This window comes from Lagenorhynchus albirostris, chromosome 4 (assembly GCF_949774975.1).
Source record: "Lagenorhynchus albirostris chromosome 4, mLagAlb1.1, whole genome shotgun sequence".
NCBI lineage: Eukaryota > Metazoa > Chordata > Mammalia > Artiodactyla > Delphinidae > Lagenorhynchus > Lagenorhynchus albirostris.
In genome coordinates this window covers 50,804,283-50,828,272 of record NC_083098.1, presented here as the reverse complement: position 1 = coordinate 50,828,272, position 23,990 = coordinate 50,804,283, and the positions used below count along the sequence as shown (strand labels likewise).

The window sequence follows — 23,990 nt, the reverse complement described above, 5'->3', positions numbered from 1 at the left end:
AAGTAAAAGGACAACAGACCTGAGCCCTGGGGGTCGGCACTCACGTCATGAAAGCTCTGGGGGAGACCCTCCCAGAGCAGGGTGGACATGGCACGGCATTTGTTCCTGGGCCGGATGAGGGAAGATTGAGGTTATGGAAGATATTGCCTCTGCTGCACAGTTAAGCTCTGCATAATGACTAAAAAACAGCTGAGGGACGAGTTAGACTTGATCTAAAGGTGGCTGTTTTGTCCTGCGCAGAGTGAGTGTTCCGGAGTGCCATAGCTGGAGAACAGAGAGTGTTCACAAGTTATTATCCGGGCTCAAGGGGAGTGGGAAGGAGGAGAAATAGTACTTTGTTTCTTCCCCTTTGGAAATAGGGAGATATAAGAACAACACTTACCTTTGTGCACCACACACATTGGAAAAGACACTTTATTGACACTATTGGATTCGGATTGTCCTTAAAAATGCCTAACTCTCTATCTCTATACATAGAGATTATATATATATATATATAAAATAGAACATAATATAATATATATATAAATCTCAATATAAATGTATAGCCGTAGGTATAAGTATAGGTATTTTATATCTACAGATATGAATATAAAAGAGGTTTTGCTAGAGCAAAGTTAAAATTACTTTGGAGAAGCAGCTTTTTATTGATTGTGGAGCACTTCAGGAGCTGCAGTTTATAAATGATATAAGGTGATTTTTAGTCCTGTTTATTCATCAAGGTAGGTTCCTGTACTGCCTTCAAGTGGTTGTTCTGGCCTAGATATCTTCAAATAATGAATGACCACTGAGTATAATAAGGTTGCATTTCTTTAAAAAAATACTCACTAATTCAGACTTCACACAGTGCTGGTTAGTTTAGCTTCTGTTATCAGCTATTAATAATGGAAGCTGTAATGGAAACTTAACTTCAGTGTGTGGTCATAGGGTCCTCACCTTTACCTAAACACTGTGATTAGGACTGCTTTGCCAAAAATGAGCACTTATAAGGCAGGTGCAGAAGTTTCCTGAGCTTTAGCTTGTCCTTTAGGACGAGAATTTAGCTAAGTCACCATAAGCTCATCTCCTGTTTGAGACCTTTTCCTTGTGCTGTTTGTTCTTGCCTAGAGATTGTTATCATCATCGTGATTATCAGCATCAAATATTAAATATTAAAAGTACTGTGCTCAGTAAACACCAGATAACAAGCTAAGATTTCTTATCAGTCTTGCTTGGGGGAACCCCAAGTTGCCTTAAGGATTTCTGGGAAGCTTTCAGTGAACAAAATTCCCATGCAGTTCAGTGGGAAGAAAAGTATTTCCCTGTTTTTCATCACTTTTACTATTTATTTACTTGCATGCCTGCTCCTAAGTGTAATTGGTAGCATTAATAATAAAATAGATTACTAATCAGCATTCAGAATGGTCTATAAATAGATTACATATGTAGCATGCAATTACCTATTAATAAACACATGCATTATTATATTTTTTTCTATGTGAAAAGTTGCCCCTATCCAAAATACAGAAATAAAAATCATCTGTTGTCCTGAGTAGTGGTGTCAGTTTGAAGTGTGGACCCTCATGCAAACATCTAACCAAGGGCTGACTTACCCTCTGTTAACTGCAAAATTACATCATGCCTTTCAAAGTGAGTTTTCTTTTCATGAACTGGTATTTATGCTCAAGTAAATTAGCAGTGTTGCTATGATTATTTCTTAATAGAACTGGTTATGGACACTCTTATGGGTTTGTGAGTAATACACTAGCAATTTATTTATTAAAGTATTTAGGATTAGACATACTGATCTATTTCTTATTATATAAAGTGCCAAACACACAACGTCTGTGGCATCTGGACTTGTTACTGTGATTCTGTTTAAGGTTTCTTATGCATGTACTTCTAAAAAACCTTCATGATTCGTTTTGGTCCAAGAAGTAAAGTCTTCACAACATCTTTTTAATAATCTATTACTCATCCAGGGTCTTTGCCTCCTCTTCCAACAGTGTTCTTTTCATAATTGAAAAGAAATAATACATATCTCTTAAATTTGCCTCCCTCCCCTATATCCCCCTCGGCAATAGCTACAACGTGTTTTAGGCGGCTTGGCATAAGACCAGGTTACTTTATTTTTTAAATTATCATTATTTTTTCTTCTTCTCTTTTTTTTTTAACATCTTTATTGGAGTATAATTGCTTTACAGTGGTGTGTTAGTTTCTGCTTTATAACAAAGTGAATCAGCTATACATATACACATATCCTCATATCTCTTCCCTCTTGCGTCTCCCTCCCTCCCACCCTCCCTATCCCACCCCTCTAGGTTGTCACAAAGCACCGAGCTGATCTCCCTGTGCTATGCGGCTGCTTCCCACTAGCTAGCTATTTTACGTTTGGTAGTGTATATATGTCCATGCCACTCTCTCACTTTGTCCCAGCTTACCCTTCCCCCTCCCCGTGTCCTCGAGTCTGTTCTCTAGTAGGTCTGCATCTTTATTTCATTTTTTTTTTTTTTAGATTCCATATATATGTGTTAGCATACGGTATTTGTTTTTCTCTTTTACTTCACTCTGTATGACAGACTCTAGGTCCATCCACCTCACTACAAATAACTCAATTTTGTTCTTTAGATAAGCCAAAGAAGGCAGAATTTAATTTATATTTGGGGAATATTGCTGATTAGTTCTGAAAGAATGATGTAAAGTGTCAAGTGTCATGAAATGTTTGCTTCGAACTGGAGAGAACAGAAATTCCATTGATTATAGAAAGAGCAACAATGTGGATAAAAATCAAATTGGGAAAAAAAAAAAAAAAAAAAAATCAAATTGGGAACATCCCTCAGTATTAGAGAAGTTCTGTAGGAGGCTGGGGGTGGCTGTGAGGGAAGGTAGATTTCTGGGCAGAGATTTAGGCCTATAGATTTAACTGTGGCTAAAGGATCACCAGAGGACAAGTAGAATCTCTGCCTAGAAATCTACCTTCCCTCACAGCCACCCCCAGCCATCCACAACTTCTACCCCCAGTACTGACATCTCAGGTCTTAAAAAATATTTACATACTGCTTTATTCCAAAAAGGTTTAATGTGAAGGGAAAATAACGGGTAAAAAGTTGGAATAGCAAGGTTCATGTTTAAAATTCACGTCGCGAAACTCTACCTACTACCGGTTGGCCCGAGATTTGTCTCTTCTATTTCAGCATGAGGAAGGAAACACCCTCAATTATAAGGTAGTGTAAATATAGTGTACATTACAAAAAAGAAAACCACCCTAAAAACAAACAAAGCACCACCAAAGCAGTAATGAAGCACTCACTCTTCTTGATGTTGAGACCTGAGAGAGATTTCTCCTGTGGGATTTTATGGGTTAGCTGGTGACAATATCCTTGACTTCCCTGAACCTTGGTTTCTTTGCCTGTACAATGGGGATAATGACAGTATTTAATTCGTGCAGTTGTGAGGATTGCATGAGGTAATAGAAGTAGGAGACCTAGCCAGAACCTGGCATATTTGTAAGAATTCCATAAATGGCTGCTATCATCTGTATGTATAAACACAGCACCATGTTTCCTAAAGGAGCTAATGATCTATCCTGCATAGAGAGGCATATGTTGTTAACCACTCAGTCCACTGCAAAAATTTTAGTTTGGCTCATTTGATGAGTTTAATTCTACAAAGTCCTAAATCATCATTGGTAGGGAAGTGGGTATATGTGAAAGTCTCTTTAACATGAATGGCTACAGAGTTACTAGCTGTAAAAGTTCTCTGGTGGCCTGAAATCATGATAGCAGCTCTCAGAGCTGTTAGTTTAGAAATATTTTAGGAATTGGGAGAAGTGGACATGATAACATGGCAGGACTTCTGCTTTCACCTGAGGTGGAGCACGTGAGGATGGAAGAAACAGGGATCACCTAGTGATGATTTCTGATGGTCAGAGATAACCAGGAAAGCCATGTTTTCTTCCCAGTAGTACTGGCTGTGGATGGATTGTGAGATATTCCCAAGACATTTAGAGTTTGTTGGGAACTTGCACCATCTGTCAGAGAAAGGCATGTGGGGTATTTATTTGAACACATGTTACTGAGGCCACTGCCAAATCAAGGACTGAATGCCCTTTGACTCACACCTAAGTGAACACTGTCAAATGTAGATTCCAGTAGTTTTACTTTACAAAATTTTGAGTAGCAAGAACGTAACCTTTATTTTAATAACATTTAAAACAATCACCATTTCCTTTTGAATTCTACCTATTAAAATTTTTTTTTGCTCCTTCTTCTTTTTACATTATCTTTGGAAGCAGTTTTTACTGACATTTCTACCAGAGATTTTTTTTTCTTTTGCGCCTAAAATTCACTCATAAATTAAGCAGGTAATTGTCCCTGATTCTCTGAGCATCTTACTGTTTTGTAGACTCTTGCTGAATTAGAAATCTTGTCTATCAAGTTTCTCCTTTGCATTTTACATGTAAAATAATACTACACCTTCCACCGCTTGGTGTCATTTGGGGAGTTGTAATTTTAGAAATAGCCATCAATCTTCATGGCCTATCTCTGAGACAGGTAAAGATATTTTAATGAAAATAAATATTGAGATCACCTATGATATTCTTATCAACAATAGCATTTTTTTTTTAAATCAGTAATGCTGCTTCTATTGACTCTAAAGACAGGTATTTTGTGGAGGTGGTAAGAATGCTTTCATTCCAGCTTATTTTATTTCTGGTATTTTTGGTACTTAGCACATACAGCTTATGAACGATTTGGTCATCATTTTGAGAAAGCATGCCTTTCCCACAGTCACCAAAGTGAGGCTGCCTTCCTCTCTTCTGGTGGGCAAAGAAGCTGAAATGAAAAGAGGTTGAGAAGTAATTGATGAAACACAAACACTGTCTCTGAGGTCCTAAAGGCTTGTTTAACCTCAGGACCCTGTTCCTTTTCCTTTATCTGAACAAAGACAGAAAAGGAAAATGTAGTTACCAGTAATGTACGAGAGGAAAAGGAAAATGCTTTGCATTTTGAATTGCTCAGCTCAGTGCCCTGGTTTCGTTTGGCAGCTCTTGGAAGGCGAGAGCTTCCTCACCCAAGGCGTATTCTATTTTACTGTGCTGTAAGGATCCCCCCCAAAATTCATAGCCGTGTGGTTACCAGAGAATTGTAGCTTCCCAGAGGCCATCACTGAGAGTATAAAGAAACGCCTAAGAGGGCTTCCCTGGTGGCGCAGTGGTTGAGAGTCCGCCTGCCGATGCAGGGGACACAGGTTCATGCCCCGGTCCGGGAAGATCCCACATGCCGCGGAGCGGCTGGGCCCGTGAGCCATGGCCGCTGAGCCTGCGCGTCCGCAGCCTGTGCTCCGCAACGGGAGAAGCCACAACAGTGAGAGGCCCGCGTATCGCAAACGGAAAAAAAAAAAAAAAAAGCCTAAGAGTGTTAGTAAGGGATAGGAGTGGGAAGAGGGAACAGAGAGTGACTGCAGATGAGCATGAGGGATCTTTTTGGATTGGTTGACAGGTTCTGAAATTGGATTATGGTGGTGCTTGCCCAACACTGTAAATATACTAAAAGTCATTGAATATGAATCCTTAAAATGAGTGAATTTTATGGTATGTGAAGAATTATACCTTAATAAAGCTGATAAAAATGTCTGAAATAGGGGCTGTCTTTTTTTTTTTTTTTTGCGGTACGCTGGCCTCTCACTGTTGTGGCCTCTCCTGTTGCGGAGCATGGGCTCCGGACGCGCAGGCCCAGCGGCCATGGCTCACGGGCCCAGCCGCTCCACAGTATGTGGGATCTTCCCGGACTGGGGCATGAACCTGTGTCCACTGCATCGGCAGGTGGACTCTCAACCACTGCGCCACCAGGGAAGCCCCGGGCTGTCTTAAAAGGAACCATATTCACTGTTGGTACCTGGGCTTCATGGTGCAGCATCGTGTCTGCAACTTCCCCACCTGTGGGAAAGTCGGCGGGGTTGGGGGAGCATCTGAGGGAGGGGCAGGAGGAGATGGGGTAAGCTGAATCTTATTCCTAAGGCAGGGAGGAGGCCTGTGATCATGATGCGTATACAGGGCACCATTTTTATGGTGATGACGACTCCGGTTAGGTTTCTGAAGGTAAGGTACGTTTCTCTCCTGGGCTTTGAAAACTCATCTTCTGAATCGTCCCAACTCTTTTGTTGGGTTGACAACAACACTTTATAGCCAGAAATCTTACCTTAAAATCTTATCAGCCCATGTAAACTGTCTTTTAAATGATTTATCAAATATACTATGCGGATTTGTGTAAATACATTAAAAAAAATCTTTCTGTGTAACATCAATTTGACTCATGTAGCTTAGCCACTACATTTTTTTTTTTTTGCTTGGTTACCATTTTTTAATAAGAAAGTATGGTTTTGAACATCTTTTTGGAGTATAATTCTTTACAATGGTGTGTTAGTTTCTGCTGTATAACAAAATAAGAAAAGGTTTAATGTGACAGGTTAAAAAAATTTTTTTCAACCTCTTAGTTTTTTTCATGATGTTTTCCTATTTCTTGAACGAAGGCAATCAAGCTTTCAGAGTTTGATTTACTGAAGAAATTGGTTGGCTTTGCTTACATATATTGTGTGACTTGAGATAAAGCTGCAGGACTCCCTCAGTAACTGGAGGGCAGGAAACAATTGACACTGTTTCTTAATTCACATTGTTTCTGAGACATTTCCTACTTCCTAGTATAATATAGCTTTCCCATGAGAACAATTTGCTTGTAAATGGTTAGACATGATAAATTTCTCATTGGCACACACTCTGTGAGGAGAATTTCACTGTGCTTTTTAGTAGTTGAGTTGGCGTGTGTGTCTGTGTGTTTGTGTGCATATCTGTGTGTGTGCTGGGGGCTGGTGCTTCATGTTTTATGTAGATGCCTCCAACTTCATTCCAAGTATGAGATATTTTCTTTTGAATGCTTACCCATTAACCTAGGGTTCTGCATTCCTTGGTTGGAACCTCTTTCTTCATATAATTGTTTTAATCCTTCCAGTTTAAGGGAACAACCCTGTGGGTTATGGTGTTTTTAGATATGCCTGATGAGTTACCCTGGAAAGGAATTCACAGCATTTACATCAGACATTTGCATGTATGTGTATTGCATGTGGGTGTGTGATATTGTCTGCAGCACTGTAAAGTGGTCATCAAGGAATAATGCCAGAATGGGAAAGGAAATCCGTAGATTATCTCATCTTTTTTTGCAATTCCTATTTGCAATTCAAAAAAAAAAAGAAGTTTTCACATTACTTCCGAAATGGTGGTTCCCGCATTCAGAAGTTAGACCGTATATAAAGTGAAAGTAAAAGTTTTCCAATTAAAAAAAAAATGTAGAACTTTGAGTTCCCTTTTTTTTTCTGTCTTATCAGATTTTGTAAAAATAATACCACTTGTCAGTTTTGCAGCTCCTTCCATCTAGAGAACTAAAAGCATTTCACAATCTTTTTTCCTCATGCCCTTCTCTTCAAGGCAATCTTTACTGGGCTGGGTTTATTTTTATCACTGCAACAACCAGTTTTTAGAAACTTTTGCAAACGAAAAAAGAAAAATGAGAATGGCACTGTAGCTGACATTCATTTTAGCTGTTTCCTAGTGTGAACATTTGAGTATTTCTAAAATTTTCTCTCCAAGTATGTCTTATTTTTTCTTAGTTTGTCCCAGTTCTAAGTCTCTATTCTGCTGATTGGGTAAAAAAAGTTTTAGTGTAAAACCTTATACCCCGCAGAATGACCTCTTGACCTTTGAGTTAGATCTTCCCCCTACCCCCGCCCCCCCTACAGTTCCAAGAGCTCCTTTTTCATCACTGTGTTCAGTATAATCACAGATTCCAGGAAAGTTAGCACTGGAAGGGCCTCTAGGGATTACCCAATTTAAGCCTCTCTTTATATAAATGATGAGATTGAGGCCTGGAATGGCTAAGGGACAGGCTCAAGGTCAGATAGCTCATTGATGGCAGAGGTATGACCAGAATCAAGGATTCCTGATTTCTGGTTCAGTATTCTTTGACTTTCCTAAACAAAGAGGTCTCTCTGGATAGAATTAGAGCACACCGTCACTGAATCCTAGTGCCAACCAACAGGTTGATTTACAGTCTAGCGCAATGAAAATTGGGAGAAGATTTTATTTTTCCAGTTTATTTGTCAAATATGGAATGGTAGTGTTGAATTCATAGACATTTTTTTCTGACCCGTGGGTCTTGTGCAATTTCTGTGCAGCGGAGACTGTGATTTGAAATGACTGGTGATTTGTGTACCTTCCTCAGGCCACCACACCATCTACATCGGGGTCCACGTGCCAAAGAGCTACAGGAGAAGGAGACGTCACAAGAGAAAGGCAGGGCACAGAGAAAAGAAGGAAAAGGAGAGAATCTCTGAGAACTACTCTGACAAGTCCGACGTGGAGAACGCGGATGAGTCCAGTAGCAGCATCCTAAAGCCTCTCAGTGAGTACTCCCTGGGTGTGGGTGCCTCTCTCTGCTTCACTCCCGCAGCCTGGGGAAAGACACGTGTCAAGACCTTGTGGCTAACAGGGAGGGACGCAGCGATACTGGAGTGGTGCCCTCTGAAGCGTAATGTCTCTGGAGAGGCTTTTCTTGTCCCAGCAGGTTGGTCTAGGAGGAGATCTGGTAAAATTCTGAGCTGGTCAGAAAAGATGGGACAGAGTTTAGGCGTGGCTGTGTGTTTTGACTAGTGAAGGAGGACAGAATGTTATAGATGGCATTTATCTGCAGTTATCAACAGTAACTGGGAGATTCTTCCAGAAATTTTTGGATTGTTCCTGCTTAGAAATAGGTTCTATTAAGATAGTAGGTCAAGATGAGAAATATATATATATATATATGTATGTATATATATGACATTTATAGGAATATAGGTGACATTTAGCCAGGTTGATTTAAAAAGGAATAGTGGGAAAGCATCCTGAAAATCAGAGAAGGATATAGAGTGACACAGCTCTTGAAAGGTTGAACCTATTAGATATCATACTTTGGATAGAGGTGTTATTAGGAACAGAATAGCAGGAGGTCAAAGCACATCCTTGGATTCAAGCGCTAGGGTGGATGTGTGTTTAGGTGTATGTGTCTCTTGCTTTGGTTCCTTTTGATATGGAGAACGTTTGGCTATCTGGGCAGCTTTGTGGCTGAAGGGAACATGAATATATGCTGTAGAAGGGAGAAGCAGTAGAAACATATGCCAATTTGGGAAGATTCCCCAACAGGAGTTACATAGTGACAGCTTTTCATGTTGGCAGAGCTCTCAGCACAGTTCTCCCTCTCTTTGCTACACTTGCAGAAGTCTGGAGCCTGCAATAAAACGCTTTATTATGGGTGGTGGAGATAAAGATCCAGTTCAGTCTTTGCAGGTGATGAGAGGCCAAATTAGAATTAACAGCTCAGATGTGTTGAAAAGTGAATTTACAGAGTTAAATTAAAGAGGGTGTGAAGTGTAGTGGTATGGATCTGTGAATTTTTTTTTATAGTCTCTCTCCTGGAGCTGAACAGGTGGCTTAGCAGCTAGAGAGGTACTTACGCTGAGAGGAGCCATCAGGTGGACCACCAAATTGAAGAGGAAAGTTTTGAGGACAGTTTGGAGATGTTCCACTAAATTAAAATTTTAAAGTGTTGGAATAAATGTAAGACTTAGATGGGACCAGAGGGCAGGAGGCAAGAGTTCTGTGCTTTTCACTGGAATGTTGGGGGAGAGCCTTTCTGAAAGGAACTGTTCATATGTTGACTAAAAAAATGGGGTCTGTCTCAAGCAAACTCCTTGAAATGCAGCCAGAAAAGTTCACAGTTAATAGTCTGGAGGAACAAAAGATAACATCCCTTTCCAAATAAATTACTACTATTTATCTCCATTTGCTATCTGTTTTGGCAAGGCCTAAGCCAGAATCAGAGGTGCGTCTCCACTGTGTGTGTGTGTGTGATCTGTCTCTCTGTCTCTCTCTGTCTCCCTCTCTCTCTCTCATAATCTCTCATTCTGCAATTTAAGAACAAGAGTGCATCATCACTATAAATACTAAAAAGGAAAGAGACGCTCACCTACACAAATGGACCAAGGGATTTTGAGATGATAATTATGTAATAGCTTTTTAGGAAGGGCAGTGGAAACAACGCCAGTAATACTCAAGTAGGTAATAGTGACTAAACAGGTCAGAAAGGTACTGAGACTGAACCTGTCTCTCCCACGGGGGTCCTGTGGCTTTCTGTGGCATTTGGGGAACCAGTTTGAGTACAACATGTAAAATAAGGAAGGCAGTTCATTCTCTTTACCCTCAGAGGTCTCCTGCCTGGGGAGTACTGGATTGGGTTGTATACTTGGTTTCTGAAGCGATCCTATGGAGACATCATTGTTAAGGACAATGATAATAAAGAAATGATTTATAAATTTGTATTTTATAGTTGTTACTTTCTGCTAGTCACTAAGTTATGCTGTCATATGTCTGTGACATATTTGACATGAGGCATCCAATTTGACATGAAGATCCTCTTAGAAATTACTGTATTTTCTCCACTGCTTATCATGGAGACTAACGAGATTGGTCGCTGGTTTATCTGGTGCAATTCTACTTAAGATTGTTGTACTCAGATATGGAAAGACATTTAAATCTGTGATTTGGGGGAAGCTACAGGGCTCTGACACCAACATGAAGATAAAATTCTTATGGGAAAACTCACTGAAATACCTGCCATTACTGTCTGTCAGGAACAGCCCCACCCAGTTTATGTTGTTCTTGGATCTTGGGTTTTTGAGTTAACTTATGTTTACAGACATACCAGGTCCTCTAGACTAGATTCTTGCAAGGGCCTGGCATTGTAGCAGGTCATGCTTGTAACTGCTGAAGAAGCCCCACATGGAAATAGAGTAACTTGATGAGAATCATCTCTGATTTTTTTTCCTTGCTGTCACCTCCATATGCAATCCATCAATGACTTCTGTTGGTTCTACTTCTAAAATATGTCTGAATCTGTCTACTCTTTTTTGGTTTGGCTGCCACATTGTGGTCCGGGGAATCCTTATTTCTTGCTTAAGGCAACTGCAACAGACTCCGCCTTTCAAGTCTCTTCCCACACAGTGGCAGCAGTGATCATCATGAAGTTTAAATTGGGTCATGCCATTCACTCCTTAGAATGAAATCTCGGTTGGGCGTTAGGGCCCACTGTGTCTCACCAGAGTCCTTTGTGTTATTTGCTCCTTGTTCACTTTAATTCAGCCACGGTGATTTTTTTCAGTGGTGCCCAAACCTTTTCTGCCTTAGGACCTTTGCTCATGCAATCCCATCTTTCTGGAATGGTCACTCATTCTGGCCCCGGTTAGCTTTTCTCTACCTTTATGTTCCAGCTTTAAAGTTTGGTCTCTTCAGAGAGGCCTTTCCCTACTGCTCTCTCTGACGTAGGTTCTCCAGTGTTAGCCTCCCTCACTTCTTATCTCTTTCCTTCATAATACATGTTTCACTTGGGGACTTTGTTAGCCTACAGTTTTGTCTTGTGCTGATGGTACATCGTAAGCTCCCTGAGAGCTAGGATCAGGTTTGTTTTGTTCACCTATGTTATCTCTGGCACCTAGTACAGTGTCTGGTACCTAGTATATATGTGCCTAATAAATGCTTATTGAAGAGCAGTTGATTACTACAGCGGAAGACATTGCTTCTGTTGGTCTATTTCCCACATTATAGGTAAAGATCCAGTTGATTTTCTGGTTTTTAATCCTCACACATGATCTTTTATATTTCCCTGCTCTGCCTTTTTCTCTTGCCATTTCAGTCTGGTCCTAACTTTTAATTATGCTACTTTGGGAAGTGCCTCATTATTTTAACTATTGCTAAAGTGGTACTTTGGTCTGGGTACACGACTCCTGAGTGTGTTGAGTTGCTCGTCACCCACAGGTGATGGAAGGGATTGATCCACAGAGCACATGGATTCATCCCATACATTTAAAAATGCTTACTATTCCGGGGCTTCCCTGGTGGTGCAGTGGTTGAGAGTCCGCCTGCCGATGCAGGGGACACGGGTTCGTGCCCTGGTCCGGGAAGATCCCACATGCTGCGGAGCGGCTGGACCCGTGAGCCATGGCCACTGAGCCTGCGCGTCTGGAGCCTGTGCCCCGCAACGGGAGAGGCCACAGCAGTGAGAGGCCCGCGTACTGCAAAAAAAAATGCTTACTCTTCCGGACAAGAATGGCAGCTCAGCTTCAGAAGCCATATTAAGGAGGCACAGAATGAATAGTAAAGGACGTTTATAACAAGACGTAAGCCAAATATCCTCCAGTATTTAGGCACATTAGGAAGATGACATAATTAACGGGTTCATTTAACTTATAACACAGATGCTTTTTTCTCTTCTCTGTGGCTCTGGTCTCAAGACAGGGCTTCTAAAGAGTGGATGCACATTTTGAATCTCATGCATCTGGAGCTTTGAGGAGGAGGCTAGCCACCCTCGTTTCCCCTCCGAGCTCAGTGGCAGCTCTGAGTCCTCACACAGCTGCTCTTCTCAGTGTGGTGTCCGAGCTGGTGTCTCAGCTTGGGACACAGAGAAGAAAGCACATGTGAGAAGTGTGGTACACGAGTAATGGGGAGAGAGGCTGGGGGAGACAAGTGAAATGGAAGAGCAGGCAGGAGGAGAGACAAGGGAACGAGGAGGTGGTGTGTGGAGTAGGTGGTGGAGAGAAAAGCTAGATTGTGCTCTTCCTTAAAAATAATCCTTTCGCCTCCCCCACCATGCACTTTTTTTCCCCCTAAGTTAGCAGCTGCCATCCTCTGAGGGTTGCCCATTCTGGGTGGGAAGGTGGTCCTGGATGAGCTAGGCTCTGCAAACACAGTGCAGCGACCTTCCATCGATGGTTCTGACCTCTGCGCTTTGCGTTTTGTTAGTGCCCTGGGATGCTTATGGGGGACTCACAGGCTGCTCTGTGACTGCAGAGACTCTGAAGATGTGTAGAATGTTGGGAAACAGAGCTACAAGCAGAACATCCTGTTCAGCATAGTGGTCTGATGTGTAGTATATCTCTTGACAAGCTTGCACATGCATCGGCGCTGGGCGGTGCTAACTACCTCGCACACCTATGTCTTGCCCGTGGTGGAATCTGGTCGCTGGGTATGCGCACACAGATACTCATTCAGTCTTGTGGTATTCTTTCTTAGCTCTTTGGATGTGTACCAGAACTGATGCATTTATGCTAGTGAACATTGTTCTGTGAGCCTGGAACAATGGATGCCCGTTGGTGATCCAGTTATAGTCAGGAAACTGAAGCAGAGAAATGGGCAGCTGATTTTGTTCGGTGCTTCCGGGGAAATGAACAGAGTACCTTTTCATAAGAGCCAAGATTATTTGGGGTTTTGTCATTTGACTTCCTCTTTTCCCAGCGCACACACACCCCTGCGCCCTCCCCACACCTGACCTCATTCTTCTGGGTGCATTCCTACTTTTTCTTGATTCTTAAATGTTTTTAGGCAAGACCCTTAATGCTGATATCACAAAGTAAGATTTTAAAAATTTTCTGTGTGCCATTTGTGTATCCCCCAGATGAAGCAGTATGTAGGAGAGAAGGGAGTCTTTGGAATGTATGTGAAAGGAGGTAGATTCTGTCCCTGTTAGGAAACAAAACACAAAAGAAATATACCATCTTTTTCATCCTCTTCTCTATCTTTCATCTTATGTACGTAGGAGGAAGTACTTTATCTTTAGGTCTGAAACAAAGGCTTTTGGTATTTAAAAGTAATTGAAAACTTAAAGTTTGCCTTTTCAGAAGGGCCACTTGTGATGGAATTTTACTGGAAAGGTAGTGTATCATATCAGTTAGGAGCACATATTCAAGCCACACAGAGTTCGAATCCCAGCTCATACCAGCAGCGTGGCCTTGGCAAGATACTTAAGCTCTCTGTGCTCCTGTTTCCTCTCCTGTAAAAAGGGAATAATGACAGAGGTTACTTCATAGTGCCTGAGTATTAAATGGGAAGTGTATCTGGTTAGCAATTATTATCTTGGGTTATTCTGAACATTTTCTTCAAGCTCATCTTTTCCCATCCATTGTACACAGGTAATGCCAAAGCTTCAGACTAAAACTTTGCAGAGATTAATTCCCTGTGAACATTAATCACTGCTTTTTAAGCTCTTCTGGCCTTTTCTACTATAAAATCCCACTAGTTCTTCCTTTGCTTTGGCTGTCAGCTTGGCTCCTGGCTCCCAAAGGCATCTTTGGGAGAGCTAAGTCTCTTAACTTGCCAGTGGTACAGGCTGGATGCTGGCTGGCAGGTGAAAGGACCAAGGAAATAAGACTTTCACGGGGCAGAGGTGATACCTATTGTGCTGTGCTTTTGTGTAACATAGGGCCACTAGCAAGTGACTCTGCTTACCAAATGTGCCCTTGACTTCAGTCAACAGTTGGAATTCCCACTTCTGGGCCCCAGCAAGCAAATGGGCTGTTCCTTCTTTCCTGAAAAGGATCTCTTTCTGGCTCTTCCTTTGTGTTTCTCAGTGAAATTAATCTGGTTAAGAAGGGCAGTTGGGTGGGACGCATCAGCAACTCAAAGGCAGTGCTGTGCAGAGAGGAAAAATGTTTGGCATACTTGTGTTTTTGGTGGCACAAGGCTGGCTCAACAATGTTGTGTTTTGTGTGGTACAAAATAATTGCTGTTTATTCCTCTGTGATGCTGACGAGTACAGGAGCACTGTGTCACAGCGCTTCTGCCTTCTCCAGTTGGTTAACTATATAAACCTCTTAGGGAGCCTTGCATTTTGGAAACACAGTTCTCTTGAAATCACCTTGAAGTGGCCTCCAAGTGGCAGTCCTTTACACTATGGAAGGGTGTCATTTCTCGCTGCCTCTGCCTATTCTATTACAATAGTTATTTCATTTTATCATGCTGTGAGATGTTATGAATAGTGCATTTACGTGTGTCATGGGAGAGTTGATGTTGCTGCTATTTATAGTGACTCATGAGTTCAAGAGGCCTCAGAGGGTTCCACTGTGCTCCAGGTGCTGGGGTACTCAGGGCTAAAAAGAGACTGTGACTTGAGGTGGAAAATGGGGGAAAACTAGAGCTGTATATGGAATTTAAGATGTGAAGTATACTCTAGAGAAGCGAAGGGGGTGTAAATGACTATCTGTCACAGGTATTACTTCCTCAGCAGAAGGCAGGACTCATCCTGTGGTTTGGGTTCAAGGATAAGATTGGAAGCTTGGGGGTGTGAGTGTATTTGTGAGTATGTGTGTGAGAATGTGTGTGATTGGAATGCACTGAAAGAATGAAAGATACTGGTAGGGATCTTCTTGAAATGGTATTCTGTTCAGGAAATTTCTCATATCAGAAAAAAAAAAAAGATTCTTAAAGGACTATATGGGTTCTTAATACCAGGGATTTAGATTCAGGGCTTTATGGGTTTGAACTGTTGATGCAGAAGTTGGGATGTGGGACCATGGGGGACCATGGGTATACTCTATAAATAAATTCTCTGGAATTCTTCCATGACCACAATCTGGAAGCAGGAATGTTGGGTTCTTTTAATAACTTTCCCATGGATGGGGAGTGTTGCTTGACTTTTCATCACATTTCTATAGAGGTGTTGTGAGCATGGAGTCCCCATCATCCTCTTACCTGTATAATCAAAATCTCAGTAATCCTTGATTCTTCCCTATTCTTTTTCTCCCATAATCAGCCACTCACTGAGTCCTTATTTAAAAATTTTTTTTTTATTGGGGTATAGCTGTTTTACAATGTTGTATTAGTTTCTACTGTACAGTGAAGTGGATTTCCCTGTGCTATACAGCAGGTTCTTCTTAGTTATCTATTGTATACATAATAGAGTATATATGTCAATCCCAATCTCCCAGTTCATCCCCCCCTCACCACCCCACTTTCCCACCTGGGTATCCATACGTTTGTTCTCTACATCTCTGTCTCTGTTTCTGCCTTGCAAACCGGTTCATCTGCACCATATTTCTAGATTCCACATATATGTGTTAATTTACGATATTTGTTTTTCTTTCTGACTTACTTCACTCTGTATGACAGTCTCTAGGTCCATCCACGTCTCTACAAATGACCCGATTTCATTCATTTTTATGACTGAGTAATATTCTATTGTATATATGTACCCCATCTTCTTTATCCATTTGTCTGTCGATGGACATTTAGGTTGCTTCCATGACCTGGCTATTGTAAATAGTGCTGCATTGAACATTGGGGTGCTGTGTCTTTTTGAATTATGTTTTTCTCAGGGTATATGCCCAGTAGTGGGACTGCTGGGTCATATGGTAATTCTGTTTTTAGTGTTTTAAGGAACCTCCATACTGTCAAAATGCACTGTTCTTTTTTTGGGGGGTGTCACATGGCATGTGGGATCTTAGTTCCCCAACCAGAGATTGAGCCCATGCCCCCTGCAGTGGAAGCACAGAGTTGCAACCCCTGGACTGCCAGGGAATTCCCTAGGAGGGAGTTATTTCTGACAAGGCTTCCAGGTATCTCGCAACCCCTGGACTGCCAGGGAATTCCCTAGGAGGGAGTTATTTCTGACAAGGCTTCCAGGTATCTAAAATGTCCCTTCCATCTAGTCTCTCTTTAAATAAACAAACAATAATGGTAATTAAAAAAAACCTTCTAATGCTCCTCATTACTGAAAGCAGGTTCCTCACTTGGGGTCCATAGACATTTAAAAAGAAATTGAGAATGTAATGGAGTTTCCTCTACTTTTTTCAATAGTTTAATGAAAATTATAGGTTACTTCTGTTTCAGCAAGGCCCTAAAGAGAGCATTTACACCCACTCATAATGACTTTCCCAGTTTTTGAACTCCTGTGGCAAGTATTTTATGTTATTTTACAAGTACATTACATATTCTGGTACTTAGGCCTGTGATGCTTCAAGTGTTGACTTAACCTCTTTCATTCAGCTGTGTGTCGGCTCTCCAGCCATATCATTAGAGCCTCACGGGCAGGAGCAATATTTCGTACTTATTTTGAGTCATGTTCTGAAATAGCATATCCTTTGAGTGGATGCACAAATAAAATGTCTAGAAATTACCAGTTAGTTTAAAATATTCTGCTGTGTCTGAGAAATAAAAACTGAAGAGGAAAGGTTATGTAATTATTTAGTATTAACAACGACCTTAGTTAAAAAAAAAACTACCCCCCCCACCTAAATCTTATTGAAATGTGATTAAAATAGAAATCACCAGAGTTGTGTAAGAGGGTGAGTTGAATAATGGTGAAATGAAAAGAGAGAAAAGTAATTTTTCTCATGCTATATAGTTCTACAGCTTGTTTTGCAATGATTAATTAGCACGTAAATAAAAGAGAAATTGTTCATGTTTTCGAAACAGAAATAAAAGTGCTACCCTGCACGTACTTTTTCTCATGAGAAAGTATTAAAATGTGTGAAGATACGCATGTCAATGCAAGAATGCAAAATATTATTTTAGATGACACTTCACTAAAGAACCATATTAACATGTTGAATTGGAGTAAGCTTGCCTCTGCATGACTGTTTGCGGTTCATATTCCGCTGTGCTGAGTGAGGATAGTGTATAAAAGAGGTTACTTATGATAGTGAGATTTGTTAATCACTTGATGTCACCAAGGCTGTTTGTGGAGTGTCTTACATAGAGAATTTTAAGAATTGTTATGTATGTTTATTATGGATAAACAGAGTAGTCCATGTTGCTGCAGAGATGAACTTAGGTGACCTTTGTACATCCTTCTCAGAATTATGATGTAATGTTTTTGAAACAAGAGCATCCCTGAAATTTTTTATTCTTCTGCTATTTGCCAATTAAGCAGAATTCCATTTTTTAAAAAAGCAGGATTTACTCAATACCCTTAGAAGCCACTTCTGGTAGCTGTTTTACTGTGATCCATCAATTTGTATTAAAGTTATCCTTTGTCTGTTACCAAATTTTGCCACAAGGGCCACAGAGAAAGCAATTATATTTCATTGATTCTGCTTCATTTACGAGGCTTTGGGAAGGAATAACTTAGGTGTAATGGAAACATGTGACCTCTGGATGCAAATTTCCAATAAACATGTGGACCATATAGCAAGTTGTGTTTGTTCAAAACTGAAGCTGTTTTCAGCAGAAAATAGGGTGATTTCTGTTACCAAGTCATGGGGATAGCAATTTCTTTAACTAGAAATTCACTGCAGATTTACCCAATATCCAGAATGCATGCATGAGCAACTCTAAAATCCTGTCAGTGCTTTGACTCTACTTTGTTACTGCTTGTGAAACTGCTGAATTCCCCAAACAGACAAAAACCAAGGAAACAAACAAGCAAAGAATTTCAAAAAGATTTTTGGATTATTGTTTTATTGATGTCCACACCCAGAAACAGCTAATACTCTCCCTTGTTCCTCCAAGTTTTAAATATAGATTTTGAGCAAAAGATACTGTAGTTAAGAAGGGCTGGAGGTGGATAACTGGTGTTCCACTGGCCACTCATTTAGATCAGATGTGTGTGGCTTGAGGAAACTTTTTCTGAGCTATTATTTGCATGCTTGAACCAAACTTGGAAGGTTTATAGATTTTTTTTCCTCTATGAAATGGACTGGAAATACGTTTATGACACATTCTCTTTAAGCTACTTTTATTCTATTATTTTACGATTGTTTCTGACATTTGTAAAGACATCTAAGTGGTGAATATAATGGGATAAATTTGAGGATCTGCTTTGCATATTTTATATACAGTAGAAGTGACAGAGATGCTTTCCTTGTCTGGCAGGTGGAGAGAATGTACTGCCTTTAAGAGTGGGTGTGGAGAACCTTATTTTAATAGAAGGCGTGGAGAACCTTATTTTAATAGAAGGCTCACACTAGTTTAGACGAAAAAGAGATCAGTCAAGGGCAATGTATAAGAAGAAAAACCAACGTGAAGTTTGTATTTATTTTAAATAACAATTGATTTTTTAAAATGTCATTGAGTTCTACATTTTGGCCAGTCGTAGGGATAGAGGAAGAAAGCACATGAGTGGCACTGAAGGTAAGGAGAGAGAGGCGATGACGACTTCTGAGAAGGAGAGAACGTGGAGGGACCCTTACTCTTGAGAAAGGCAGTGAGACCAAAGAACAGAAAGATCACTGGGTGAGTGCCAGAGGCTAACATCTCACCCCTCAAAATAGAACCCCATTTCTTAGCAGGACCAGGTCTCCACATGCTCTCCTCAAACAAGTTCCAAGTGGCCTCTACCTGCCTTATCTTTAATTCCCCAGGGATAGTTTTTCATGATTATGAAATGATGACAGTGATTCTCTAACTAGCTTCCTGTCATTCATCTATTTACATTACTTCCTTGTATTGGTTTTAGAGTCACCTCTGAGATGTTCCTTCTATCAGGAACTTGGGTCTTACAGCTTACTAGTCCTCTTCTTAATACTTTTTAATTATTATTTTTTAAAAATTCCAGAACACTATTGTATAACCTTATTTAGCATTCTAAAAAATTCTTTTAAGTATTCTCTATTTCTTCTAGTAGGCCATGTAATATAACTGCAATTCAACTTATACTCCTTATAGGAGATTACCCCCAGGATTTGTTCAGCCACAAGACAAAGCTGGGGGAAAGTACTTTCTACAGAGGTTACCCTGAGTGTCCACATCAAATCCAAGACTGGCCCTTTAGTAATCTGCCTGATGACAGTGGAAATTCAGTGAGGCAATGGGACTTTTTTGGCAGACAGCTGGATCTAGGGGAATTTTTGTAAGCAATGAACCATTCTTTAATTGAAACCACTGGATGTGGTTAGTAGTTTATTTTAAAAACACCATATGTTAGTTCATTCCTATATACTGTGACAATCATAGTTTAATCAAAAGCTGCTTGTGACATTTCAGTTTAGTAGTGTTCATAAAAGAGTGGCTCGCTTCCTTGAAATCCTGATCTCTGTGCCAAATGCCAGCACATTTACAATTACAGTTTGGCTTTTAGGCAGTTGTGCAACTTTTGGAGTATGTGGTAGGTTTTTATTTATTTTTGTCACTTTCACTAATTTGTCATAGTCTTAAATGAAAAAATGTTTTCTCAGCCTTTTGTTTGGTAAACAGTGACTTTTACTCCTTTCTCCACAGTTCCCCTGAGAGGAAATAAGCTAATGTAACTGTTTTTTGACTCTCCTTTTTGGCCAGCAAGCCAAGCTAATGCATGATCTCATTGAGACATGATCTATTTGTATGAACCATAAGCTTGTAAGCTTGTCATCAACCTTCCTGGTTCTGGGGCAGGCACCCCGTGAGCCACCACAGCAGGGTGAGAAAAGAGTTGCAGCCAGATCCCTGAGCCTTCAGTGCAGTGCAGTGCAAGTCAATTCAATTTAATCCATTTTGATCCAATCCAAGGAATATTTAGGGAGTACTTCTTCTTTTCTTCTTTTTAGGCATAGACTGGGGCACTGGGCCTGCAGAGATGAAAATTTCGTAAAGAAACCTGACAGTTAAGTGGAGAAAATGACACAAATCAGACAAATTGCAGAGACTATGGTAATTGCTATAGTAGAGCTATACACGAGGTGGTACGAGGGCATCAAGAAAAATGCCTAGGTTTGGCAGGGGGTGTGGGAGAAGGCCTCACAGAGGAAGGAGCACTTGAATTGAGCCTTGGAGCATCAGGAATGTCAGGATGGCAGGGGAGAGGAGTGAGGAACTGGTTAGGTTTCACTGCTCCTTCACCCAGGAATGGACCAGCATGGAGGGTAAACAAGCTGAGGGGCTTCTACCAAAAGACCCCTTCCCCCTTTAGAAGGAAAGAATGTGGTCATCATGTTTCTGTACTTAAACGAGCATGAAAGTCCATTTTAGGAGACTCTGCTTAGTAGACTGTCTAATATCCATTCTCTTCTTCTTTATCCTCAGAACCCAGTTTTGTTCATGACAGCAGTGTGGCAGCTGAAAACATTGGTTTCCCAGGTTCTCTTGTGGGTGGGGTGGGGTGGGGCAAGTGACTTAGTCCTGACCAATGAGATGTAAGCTTAAGTGGACTGGGTGGTACTTGGAGAAATGCATGTTTCCTAATGGAAAAGGATGGGTGGCTGACACATATTTGAATGGATATTGGTGAATGAATATTTTAGTTCCATTATTTATTCCATAAACGGTAAAAAATGTGTTTTTACTTAGAGGAAGTAAGACCTGGAATCTCTTAACTTTGTCATTATTGCTGGTGAGCCTGAGCAGCCCCTCATATTTTCTAGGTTGGTCTGTTTATATGTCTACCTGTCCTTTCACTCTCTTCTTATGAAGGAGAGCTGTGAGAAGTAATGAGAATAAATCTCATTATTTAAGGTGACTTGAATTTTGTTGATAAAATGTTGCTGATAATAATAACAATTAACATTTATTGGACACAAGATCTGGTCTGTGTACTCTGCCAGTACCTAGAAATTGTAATCTTAGTTTTCCTCATCAAAGCCCTCTGAGGTTAATGTCCTCATTTTCAGGGTTAGGGACACAGAGGTGAGTGACTCACCTGACATTACATGGTTGGCAAGTGGCATTGCTGGGGCACTGGTGTTTGTTTCTCTGACTCTAGGCAAAGGTTCTTAACCATTGTACTAACGTGACTAGGTAGAATGTTAGATCAGAGTTTTTCACAGCTTCTAGCTAGAGTGAATGAGATCTAAAAGTCATTGTACACATCCAAGTTCAGTTTGCATTGTCAGTATCGATTCTTTATTATTCTTTCGCTACAGAGTGATTAAGAACTTAAGCAAAATAGATGAAGTAGCCTTTCCTTTTCTCCCTTTAAATCCTACATGTTTAATCCAGAAATCTTGGCTTAGAATCAGAAGTCATATTGTGCATCTTTTTATTACTGATTTTCTAAGTAGTTACATTTATTATTTAAGAAAGTACACAAAACAAACTATAAAGTAGCTAAAATTGACTGGATGCAATGGGTAATATGACTAGATTTTGCAGTGGACACAGGTAGTTTTCCTTTCTGGGTGAAATGTGAACCTGTTTATCTTATGTTAAAATCTCTTATCTGTCACTTTATCATTCATTTCTTTGTTCTTTAAAAATTTTTTTTTAATTTTAAAGTTTTAAAATTTGGTCAGTTATCTTGGTTGCATGTTTTGAAAATATTTTGGTCTCAAGCAACTTTAGTATAAAATGTTACTCAGCTTCCCTGCTCTGGGAAATCTTTAGCGCTCCAAGTTTTGTTCCTTCTGAAGAAATGAAGTCATGGAAAAGTTATTCAGTACTGAGACCTGTAGGGAGAGTCTCTCAGTAAACCCCCAGGATCACATCAGTGTCAGGAAGGATGAGATGCCTCATTCATCCATCTACCCCTTCATCCAGAATATTTATTGAAGGTCTACTGTGTACTAAGTATGGTGCTAGATGCTGGAGATATGATGATGAACAAAATTAAAGACACTTCCTGCCCTTAGGGAGCTTGTAGTCTGTTGGGAGAGACACTTACTAATCAAATACCATACGAATAAATGTTAAATTGCACCTATGGTAAGTGCTGTGGTGGAGTGTGGCCCACGGTGAAAATAGTGGGATCTCAATAGTGAGTTGAGATCTAAAGGATGAGAAAGAAAAAAAATTGGTGAAGTTTGAAGAGAAGAACACTGCAGGTAAAAAGGAGAGCACAAAATCAGGCTCTGGGCTAGGAAGAAGCACAGTGAACATAAACACTCTTGTTTAAGACATGCCATCCAACTCTATAAAGAAAGTAGATTAGTGGTTGCCAGGGGCTGGGAGTTGGGAGAAAAAAAGAGAATGAGTGCTAATAAGCATGACGTTTCTTTTTGGGGTGATCAGAATCAGTTCTAAATTTGATTGTGGTGATAGTTGTACAACTCTGTGAATGTGCTAAAAAAAACATCAAATTGAATACTTTAAATGGGTGAGTTGTAAGCTATATGAGTTATAGTTTAACAAAACTTTTTTTAAAAAAGCAGAGATCATTAAAGCAAAAATTAAAAAAAAAAAAAAAAAAGACATACCATCAACACTGCCTGAGCATGGGAATGCCTCACTGAGAAAACTTCCATCTAGAAAATAATTCCATTTCCTTTGACTAATATTTGAGAAAATAAAAGGTACCAGTTTCAGGTTAATGATTAAGCATATAAAATGTCAAACGCACAAATGAAAGCATCAATTTTTTTTATCTGAGTTTAAATAGAATGTTTTGTTTTCCGACATCATGTTTTTTTCCCCCAATGCTGTTTTGTCTACTGAATCACGTCTGACTTCTGTTTACGTGCTGTTACTTTCTTTTCTGCGAATATTGCTTCCTACTGTATCAGTGTGTCAAATAAAGCATTTGTTTTTGAGCCACTAGTGAGTCTCAGCAAAAGCTTTCGGCCTTCACAGGAGAGGTGCGTTCCTACCTTCTCTAGTGGCTCCATGACAGTCCATTTTGACGTAATAAGACTCTACTGGCAGTCAGGATCATCCCCTGAGGATACCAGTTCTACAGTTTAGAGTGTAGAAGGGTGGAGGGGCAAACCATTCTGGGGAAAGTATCAGGAACATTGACTTTAACTCATACATATGCCTTTTCTGTCTGACTCACATGATATAAGGAAGAGAAGGAGGATCGAATGACAGGGTCAGGTGCTTCTGCTTACTCAATGATTTCCTTCCAGAGTGACTTACATCTGTCACCAGAGTGTAGAATGGTGTCTTACCGTGACGATTAATGCCATGGTTTTGGTTTGTTAGCTTATTCTGTCATACCCAGGGCAGGAAGAGAAATTTCTGATGTGAGCGAGATTTTGTTTGGCCAGAGGAATTTTGAAACTTTCATGTACTAAGTACATCAGTATATTTTTGTCGATTGTACTTTCAAAGTCTGTGATCAGGAAATGTGTGTCTTCCCTAAAAAGAAATCAGAAAAGGTCCCAGGAGGGCCTCATTGACTATAGCAGAATGTATTTTTTATGGCGCTTTTCCTGTTTTTTTACACTTTGCTTTTTCCCCTTTTGCTCCAAGTTGCATTTTTCCATCGAAGTTATTTTAGATGGCATCGCAAGTTTCCCCTGGGCCCCTTGTGCGC

The 23,990-nt window shown here is 40.3% G+C and overlaps 1 protein-coding gene across 1 annotated transcript in view; it reads left to right on the top strand.

Moving 5' to 3' along the window:
* The window catches only part of SLC4A4 (solute carrier family 4 member 4), a 347,265-nt gene that overhangs the window by 62,575 nt on the left and 260,700 nt on the right, over positions 1-23,990 (top strand). Inside the window, exon 3 of the mRNA XM_060148054.1 lies at positions 8,253-8,432. Coding sequence (XP_060004037.1) covers positions 8,253-8,432 — 180 coding nt within the window. The remainder of the gene's footprint in view (positions 1-8,252; positions 8,433-23,990) is intronic.